The sequence below is a fragment of the Equus caballus genome, chromosome 7 (assembly GCF_041296265.1).
Source record: "Equus caballus isolate H_3958 breed thoroughbred chromosome 7, TB-T2T, whole genome shotgun sequence".
Lineage (NCBI taxonomy): Eukaryota > Metazoa > Chordata > Mammalia > Perissodactyla > Equidae > Equus > Equus caballus.
In genome coordinates, this window is record NC_091690.1 from 75381743 (window position 1) to 75391672 (window position 9930).

General features: G+C 36.3%; 1 protein-coding gene across 1 annotated transcript; it reads right to left on the reverse strand.

Moving 5' to 3' along the window:
- Positions 1-1953: 1953 nt before the first annotated feature.
- OR51A3 (olfactory receptor family 51 subfamily A member 3) lies at positions 1954-2856 on the reverse strand. The gene has a single exon (NM_001390893.1). The coding sequence runs from the start codon at positions 2854-2856 to the stop codon at positions 1954-1956; it is 903 nt and encodes a 300-aa protein (NP_001377822.1).
- Positions 2857-9930: the final 7074 nt, after the last annotated feature.

Below are 9930 nucleotides of genomic sequence, written 5' to 3' on the forward strand. Positions count from 1 at the left end.
TCAAATATAGAGTAGAGCAGGAATACTAAAGAATTTGACAAATTCTTGGTATTGCCCCTGCATGGAATGAATGTGAGGGCTGAACAGGAACGTAAAACAGTAACAGCAATCCAAGAGATATTGAATGATTAGCTGAGATAGTAGTTGTTGTGGCACCAGTTTGAAGACCCTCATGATTGTCATCAGTGCTCAGTAGCAAGAATACACAGATCTATATGTGAAGGTATACACTGTCTCATGATTTGCCATTAATGAAACTGATCTTTAAACTAAGGAAACAGTAATTTTAGTCTGTGGTAGGTTGAAGGCAGCTTCAAATAATTGATCACTTCTCCCATCAAGATGTGGGGTTTATTTCCCTTTCTTTGAATCTGAGTATGCTCCATGAATGTATAACTAATAGATGCCGTGGAAGTGGCCCTGTACCTACCTGTTCCAGATATACTCCTTAACAGACTAGAAGATCCTGTCCTGCTTCCTGGAATACTCTCTTTTGCTGCTCCTTCTTGTAATCTAGCTATCACGTTTTTAGAATCCCAAGCCACGTGGAAAGGCATATGAAGGAGTTTAGCTAAGCTCACTGCTGACAACCAGCATCAACTGCCAGGGATGAGAGTGAACCATCTTCGAAGTGTATCCTCCAGCCCTGTTGAAGGTTCCCAGGTTGGTGCCACGTGGAGCGGAGACAGGTTGTCGCTGCTGAACTCTGCACAAATTGCAAAACTATGAAGAAATAAACGATTGCTCTTGTTTTAAGTTAGTAGTTTTGGAGTGGTTTGTTATTCAGCTATACCTGGGACATGGTCCCTTGTCAAGAAACCTTATCTTCCTTGAAGTTGACTTATTCTCAATCTGAATAGAGTCTCCAAAGTATCAACCTTTCTTACCTCTTAACTTTACCCACTATATATACATACATATATATATGTGTGTATATATATATAAAACAAAGTAATACATAAGACATATGAAATGATTAATAAATACAGAAAGATTGATGTTCAGGGGAAGTTAAAATATCTAAGCTGAAAATGGTCAGGGAAGGTTTGCAGATGAAAGTAAGACCTTATCTGGATAAAAGATTGAGTGAAATAGTAACGTCTTCATTAAATTTCCTCTAAATCATAAAATGATGCTTCTAGATAAACGGTTAGAATAAGCTGATTCTAAGAAGTGGTGTAAGATATACACGGGGACAAAGTTTAAAAAGGAATTGCCAGAGCTGAGCATGCACAAATAAGAGGAGAATTTTATGATTTTGTTTGTTTGTTTTTATTTTTTACAACCTCCTCTAAAATAAATATATAGTGAGATATGGTCATTTTTTTACTGCCCTTAGTAATAAAGTCTTTGACAAACATGACTCTAGAATAGTAACATTTACATTTTGAATTTGTATCCAAATATCCTGTTGATATACAGATTTTAAAATCAGTGAATGTGTAGAGGCAGATTTGATATTCAGGAATTAGACCTATCAATCAACCACCGCATCATCATGAGTCTTAGTTAAAACAGGGGAAGCATTTTAGCCTTTCTCTTAATAAGCTTTTATTTGCCATGAAAGTATGGAAACTATCTTTTTTTAAATATAGGCATAGATAGAGGTAGTTTTCTCATATTATTTTAGTGGTTTATGTTCTAAAAAGCAGGAAGCAGAAGCTTAGAGTCTTCATTGAAGTCTCAAATTTTTAGATGTTCAATCTGAGAGTCAGAGAGCTCAAGTAATTTTCTCAAGATCTCAGGGATGCTAAGGATACTAAGGATAGTGAGTATCAAAAGCCATTCACTCTATAAGCTCTGCCTGACTATAAAACCCAAAGCCATTCTACTATAGCATGCTTTCTTCCTGCTACCCATTCAAAGTTTATTTAGTTCTCACTTATTAACGTATTCCCTTTCTCATCCCTTTGATCAACTTCTTTTTGGACAAAGTTTCCTCACAACCTTTTCTCAGATTTGATGGGTCTTCACACAGTGCACAATGGGGTTTATCAGGGGTAGCACCAGCAGGAAAACATCTGCCATGAGGATGTGGATCATAGGAGACAAATCCCTGGCAAAAAGGTGGAGCATTGCTGCACTCAACATGGGCACACAGAAGAGAAGCACAGCACAGATATGAGAGATGCAGGTGTTGAGGGCCTTAAGCTGCTCTCTGGGAGTTGCAATGCCCAGTACCATCTTTAAGATCATTATGTAGGAGAAAGTAATAAACAATGAATCCAGAATAGTAGAAAGAGCAGCACAGAGTCCATAGACAACATTGACTCTGTTGTCAGAGCATGCCAGCTTCATGACATCCTGGTGGAGACAGTAGGAGTGTGAGAGGAGGTTTTGATGACAATATGTCAGCCATTGCAACAGAAAGGGCAGTGGGAGGATCAAAATAATATTTTTGGAAGTCAATAAGACCCCTGTTTTGATGACTCTGGAGGTGGTTAAGATCGTGCTGTATCTCAGAGGGTTGTGGATGGCCATGTATCGGTCAAATGCCATTACAGAGAGCACGGAGGCTTCGGTGACTGTGAATAGATGGATAAAAAACTCCTGGGCAAAGCAAGCAGCTGCACAAATTTCATTGATACCAAACAGGAATAGTCCCAAAGTGGTGGGTAAGGAAGAGAGGGATAACCCTACGTCAGAGATAGAGAGCATCAAAAGGAAATAGTACATGGGTTCATGGAGGTTTGGCTCTGTCTTGATAAAGAAGAGGACAGTAAAATTACCCAGGAGAGAAAGAAGGTACACTGTTGAGAAAGGAATAGATACCCAGATGTGACTCTTCTCCAGTCCAGGGATCCCGATAAGGAGGAATCTAAGAACTTCAATGTTTGTGTCATTAAGACGAGACATGACACATGAAAAGATACTTAACCAGATGCTTACCTCAGCACAGTTGGAATCCTCTAAGTGAAGATGTGGCAGAAGCTGTCCTTTTCTGGTATAATGTGGGTCATAGATACTAAGAGGACTATCAGAGATTTCCTAAGGTAAATAGTCTATGTTTCTAGTGTCAGTTCAGGCTGTAAGAAAAGTCAAACACAGAAATCAATGAGAAAAATCTGACTTGCTTCTTCATCCAGGCATCTGTTTCAATTTTGTTAAAGTGTCAATTATTTGAACTTTGCACATTTAACAATCCCAGACAATCCTTTGACCACGTGCAGCTCCCCACAGCCCAATCTCAGAAATCCAGGTCTTCAATTTTATGGTTCTCTTATCTCAGTTGTATAAAAACAAAATCTTCAAGGGAAAAGAAAAGTCTACTATGGATTGGAGGGGTGGTTCATAAATTATTCCATATCTATATTCAAACCTGTATATCTCTAACAGGGTAAACATTTGAAGTAATGGCAAACTGGAAGTTCATAATTATACAGTCTTGGAGTTAAAAAGGCCTTTAGAAAATAGTAGTCTTATTCTCCTGCCTTTACAGAACTGCCCTGAATGAACAGGTCATCATCAGCCAACATGTCCTAGCTTGATCCCAGTATTAGTATATGAACCACTACCTAAACCTTTCTAGTTCTTGGTTGAATACTCAGACTGCTTTTCTTCCTTGGATTGAGTTGATAAATGTTTATAAAAGTTTGCATATTCTTTTCTCTATAGACACAGAATCTAGTTCCATTTACACAAAATACCTTCTTTATTATTTCCCTTATCATTGCTTGACTGGTGTCTGCCCTCTCCCACTGCTAGAATTTAAGAGTAGGAAGTCACAGTCACTCTATTCACTACTGCATCTCCAGTGCCTGGCATAGTAAGTGGAATATAGTTTTTGTAGCTTCATAATTATTTATTTAATTGAATATAATTTCCCCAAACTGAAGACAGTAATGATTTCCTCTGTAAGCCATCTCTTTTTCAGACTAACCTTCATCTATTCTATCAAACAGCGTTGTATGTGAATTTTTACTGTTTGTTTTGCTTTAGATTCCTCATTTGTTGCTCTGCAAACAACAAAAAATATTGCGCTTCTTAACACATGAAAACACAATTCCTTGGCTGTTTCTCCAAAAGGGTGTCTATCTTCTCCAAAGTCATTACCTTTGTATGTTCTTTTTTTCCATTTTCTTAATGATCTAGGAATTATTGACTCTCCGTTCAATCATTCACACAATCCCCCTTATTTTTAATTACCTGTCAGGGTTAACTCTTAGACTTTTATAGGAATATTGAGAGTATGGGAGAACCTTAGCTTTTAAGAAAGTATAATCACTTAGTGTTTCTATATCATACTGGCTGCTTCTTTGCTGGGTTTTGATCTTCTTGCCAATCTTTAGGAGGGTGAACACCCAGAGTTTCCTTTGGAATCTATGGCTTATTAAGGACAAGTGTTTGGAACTTAAGAGAAAGGCCCAGGCTGCAGATAACACATGATATCCATTATCTTACGAATTTACTCATCTTCTGAAACTCCTTATCTGAGGTATATAACTTGTTTTCTAACTGTGCTAGAAAGGGTTAAAGTTATCTTATGTCGATAGACTGAGGATATTTGTGTTCTGGCCTTTGTCTCACCATTGTCTTGAAGACTTCATTGTTTTTTAGAGGTAGCCACTATTGAGATTTAATTTAAATGTGCAGGATAAGTACCCATAAATTTAACTATTTTATTATATATTTGTTATTATTTTAACACATATAGTAATATGATACTCGCTAAATGATTTATATAGATTTTTCTCATTTATGTTTTTATGCTATTGCATTATTCATGTTATAAATAAGAAAACAAGTCTTAGAGAGGTATAATAATTTGCCTAAGGTCAGGTATCTATCTACTAGGAGACATAAAATAAAGAATCATGTGATATTTGGGATCTAACCCTTCCTACACGTATCATCGAGACTGGGCATTTCTAAAACTTCACTGGACATATACTCTCACCAACGTACATTCTGTCTTTCCTTGGTAGTGCTATAAGATTCTCAATCTCATTGGGCAAATTCTCATTTGCTCTCATTTAACATCTCTTCAGGATCCAAAGAGATAAAAAATGAAATGCAAATTATGTCAAATATTCTGAAAGAGTAGAATTATATCTTACCTCTTTCGTGTTTTTTTTTTTTTATACCAGTGTGACACTTCACCCAAAAGTCAATGGCAAGAAAGAGATTAAAAGCAGAGAAGAATCCTTTAGACTCCTTTTGTCTGCTTTGTAAGCACCATCGTATGAAGCCCAGAGAGCCCTTGGGGAGTACTACAAGCAAGGGCTGTTTGGAGAATCACACCATACTTCATGGAAAATCTTCTAAGAGGTTAACTCAAGGGACACAGATGGAGGACTGAACTCATAATGAAGGTTCAGACTGAAGAAATTGAGTCTGATAAGATCTTGGGAGCCGTATTCAAATTCAATAGCTAATCGTCAACTCTTGCTCTTGGCTCATTTGCCGGCACATCCTGGGATGAGTCACCTAGGTGTTCTAGAACCTCAAGTTCTGAAAGAGATCAGGCCATCAATATTGTATATTCATTTTCTTCCAACTTAAAATTATATTCCTCTTCATATGTTTATAGGTCATTTGTATTTCTTCTTTTGAAGTATCTGTTCAAGTATTTTTTCTAATTTTTATTGGATTATCTGTCTTTCTGTAATTGATTCGTGTTTTTTTATAAACATAGGCAAAGCCATTTCTTGGTTACATATAGCACATATGTCTTCCACTTTATTGCTTGCCTCTGCAGTCTCTTAGTCAATCATGGTTATCCAATCAATGGAGTCAGCCATGTTAGACTATGTAGATTTATACTATACTGACTTTGTGGCAGGAGATTCTTTTTGGAACAAATATGAGCAAACCATAGACCAGCAATCATGTGCAGACAGCCTTCCTTTGTAGTATAAATCATATCTACTTTATCTGATGTAACAATCTCGTGACCTAATTAAAGGTACGAAAATTAGAGAGAGACAAATTCACTATGGCTTGTCATTTTTTGTCTGTAATCCTCCTAACTCTCTAACCTCCATTATTATACAATCACATATATTTGGCAATAAAAAAGGGCTTTAGTGTTTCTCTTTTTTTCTTTTATTTTTTATTGCAGTAACATTGGATTATAATATTATATAGCTTTCAGGTGTACATCATAATATATTTCGAATTCTGTGTGGATTACATCATGTTCACCACCCAAAAACTATTATAGTCCATTACCACACATGTGAGCCTAATCACCCCTTTTGCCTTCCCCTGCTTCCCCCTTCCCCTTTGGTAACCACCAATCCAATCTCAGTTACTATGTGTTTGTTTGTCCTTGTTTTTATCTTCTGTTTATGAATGAGATCATATGGTATTTGACTTTCTCCCTCTGACTTATTTCACTTAGCGTAATATCCTCAAGGTCCATACATGTTGTCACAAATGGTCAGATTTCATCATTTCTTATGGCTGAGTAGTATTCCGTTGTGTATATATACTACATCTTCTCTATCCGTTTGTCCCTTGAGGGGCACCTAGCTTGTTTCCTAGTCTTGGCTATTGTGAATAATGCTGCAGTGAACATAGGAGCGCATGTATCTTTATGCATTTGTGTTTTCAAGTTCATTGGATAAATACCCAGCATGGAATAGCTGGATCATATGGTAGATCTATTCTTAATTTTCTGAGGATACTCCATACTGCTTTCCATAGTGGCTGCACCAGTTTGCACTCCCACTAGCAGTGTATGAGGGTTCCCTTCTCTCCAAATCCTCTCCAACACTTGCTGTTTCCTGTCTTGTTAATTATAGCCATTCTGACTGGAGTGAGGTGATATCTCATTGTAGTGTTTCTTAAACTTTAATATGCAGAAAAATCACTGGACAATTTTATTCAAATGAATATTTTGATTCAATATATGTTGAGTGGATCATAAGTTGCTGTATTTTTAACAAGTTCCCAGGTGATGTTTATATTGTGGGTCTGAGGAGCACACTTGGAGATGTGCTGCTCCAGTCTCGTACCGCGTGGTCTTGCTGGATGGAAGCAAATTGACCAATTACATTGGATTTGCTTAGGAGTGATTAGTTTTATCTAGGGAAAAGAAAAACACATAAAGATAATATTCAACTTTTTTTGCTAATTTGAAAGCAAAAGTCTAATACAATTGTGCCCAGTAGAGCAACATGACTGACGAAGATCGTCTATCTCCAAGTTGACTAAGGAGTGCTTCTGTTGTGTGAAAATGACAGTGTAGTTTGTCTCATATTTCAAAAATTATTGGTATTTTCCTTTTCAATTATACCACATTTATTCTTTCCTTTTTTTAAAATCCTGGATTCTATTCAGGAATTCTTATATGTTTGCTCTATCTTTAAATCCTGTTATTTTCTCTCTCATCTTTGTGGGCTAAGGCCTGAATCAAAATTGAGTAGAAATGATGATTACAGCATGTATTTGTCTCTTTGTAAATTTTGAGGAGATATTTTGATATTTTGTCTGGGGTTTGATTTTCACTTTCTAACACTAAGGGAGTTATCTTCTCCTTGGTTTCTAAGAATCTTTTAAAATCATGAATGATTATTATATTATATTGAACTATTTTTTTATTTTTATTGCAATGATATATTTTTAGTTTCTCCATGTTGTAAAGTATTTTAGTGTGTATTTTTTAAAAATCTGGTACAGTTTAAGAATGACAATGATCTTACAAAAACAAAAAAGAGAAATCTTTAATTTTAATATGTGATACGTATGGGATTTCAAATTACTGAGAAATAACAATCCATTCAATTAAATGTACTGGGTTGATTATACTCCATTAATTGAAATATATTATAGAGTATTTTCTCATGACATTAATCATTTTTTTCATAACCGTTTAGTAAAGTGACTGGAACAAAGAAGGTATTTAACAAATGGCTTTTGAATAAACTAATGCCATATAATTAAATATGGATGCCCTCAATGAGCACTCTAGCAAGCACTTATGATGAGAATCTCTGCACAGCTTCTGTGAGTAAAAATTTAGCAAACAGCTTGAGATGACAAAAGGGAAATTGTAGGAAAACATTGCCAACCAAAAAATGAGAATCTCAAAAAAAATTTGAATGAGAAATAGTCATACAGACATAGAAACACAGTGTGTGTGAGAGGGAAAAAAGATATAGAAAGATTGAGAAACCGAGTACAGTGCAAAGAAACTATTCTCTAAATGTGTGCAAGAAATGGAGGCATTTATTTCTCAGTCTCCTGTCATTCATGAAGTTAAGATTCATAAGACCCTCATATTTCTGAAAATATCTTTAGTCAAAATGACCAGGAACAACTTCCGTATATAAAGAATACTTTATTTTATGTTTTCTCAAATGCACATTCTTCACGTTTTAACAGCTCTGACATTGGAATGTAAGTTACAATCAATGGTGTCTTTGATTTGATGCAATATGGACTTGCTTCTGTATATTAGAATTGGATGGAAGTCTAGAAACCAGCAGGCTTCCAACTTACCTGAGGTCCTATGCTTATGAGATCATCTTTGTGGGAAATATGCTAAAGAAACGGCCTTATTAAAACTAAGATACTTAGGTTATTCAGGCAAGTAGGTATCTAATTTGAAAATAACATGAATGTGCTATGTAACTTATGTATCACAAAGGCATATTCTCTCTGCCTAATTCTCTCACATTCTATATGTAAAAAATGACAGTCTTTTTTTGTCCTTTAATTTTATACAGTGCACCATCCCTTGCAATGTTTTCCTGTAAACCTCTCACAAATGGCCAATGTCCAATGGAAAAACAAAACAAACAAAACAATAATAACAAAAAAATCCATCATAATTTAAAATTTGTAGGCATTCCCATATGTTTTGCTGTTTTTTGCTTGTAATGAAAAACTGTTTTTAACATCTTTTAAGCGAATTCTTTCACTTTTCTGGACGTTTTCTATCAGTCTTCACTGGATGTCTTTCTGAGGGACTTCTCTGGTAGCAGACTATCCCTAGGTACTATGTTGTCTAGTTCAAGGCAATCTGGGTAACCATGGAGTTTATTTCTTGTTTGACAATTACATTTAGACCAGGGTTTCTAATCATTGACACTACTGACATTTTGGGTTGGATAATTGCTTTTGAAGGGGACTTTCTGTGCATTGTAGAATGTGTCCTGTAGGATGGTTAGCAGCATCACTATTCGTTCCCAGTAGATGTCAATAACACATCTCACTTTCTGGGTCACAACAACCAAAAATGTTTCTAGATATTGCCAAATTGATGGCAAAATTTTTTCCTAGTTGGGAATCATTGTTTTAGGAGGCTCAGAGTTGGAGTTTCAGTACTCTGGGAACTATGATCTGCACTTCAGGAACATATGGAAATAATCATGATGACCATAAAGTTTCCCTGCCCCCACTGGCATTTTTGTGGCTTTATCTTGCTTTTCATTTTATTTTATTAAGGAGGTCAAAACAACCTAAAATGCAGGGGCTGGCCCAGTGGCACAGCAGTTAAGTGTGCACGTTCTGTTTCAGCAGCTTGGGTTAGCCAGGTCGGATCCCAGGTGTGGACATGGCACTGCTTGGCAAACCATGCTGTGGCAGGCATCCTACATATAAAGTAGAGGAAATGGGCACGGATGTTAGCTCAGGGCCAGTCTTCCTCAGCAAAAAGAGGAGGATTGGCAGCAGATGTTAGCTCAGGGCTAATCTTCCTTAAAAAAAAAAGACCTAAAATGCAGATTTTCTTTGAGAGTGCTGAACATGCATCTCTGTACAAGGTCCTATGAGAATTAGATACCCATCAAATCCATTTAATTATCCCTCCTCTTATTAATGGAGACTGTGGAAGCTTGCACTTTGTGCTGCCTATCCTCACACTAGGAAAATATGAGTTTCCATTTCTTTCATTTGTAAAATATGTTGTCTAGTGCTTGGTTGTGCTACAGCAATCAATGCCCATGGCTACATCTGTGAGGTTATGGAAAAGGCAGAAGGACA

Bases quoted from the DNA above. Each gene is read 5' to 3' on its own strand.
- OR51A3 (NM_001390893.1), bottom strand. From the start codon at position 2,856: ATGTCTCGTCTTAATGACACAAACATTGAAGTTCTTAGATTCCTCCTT.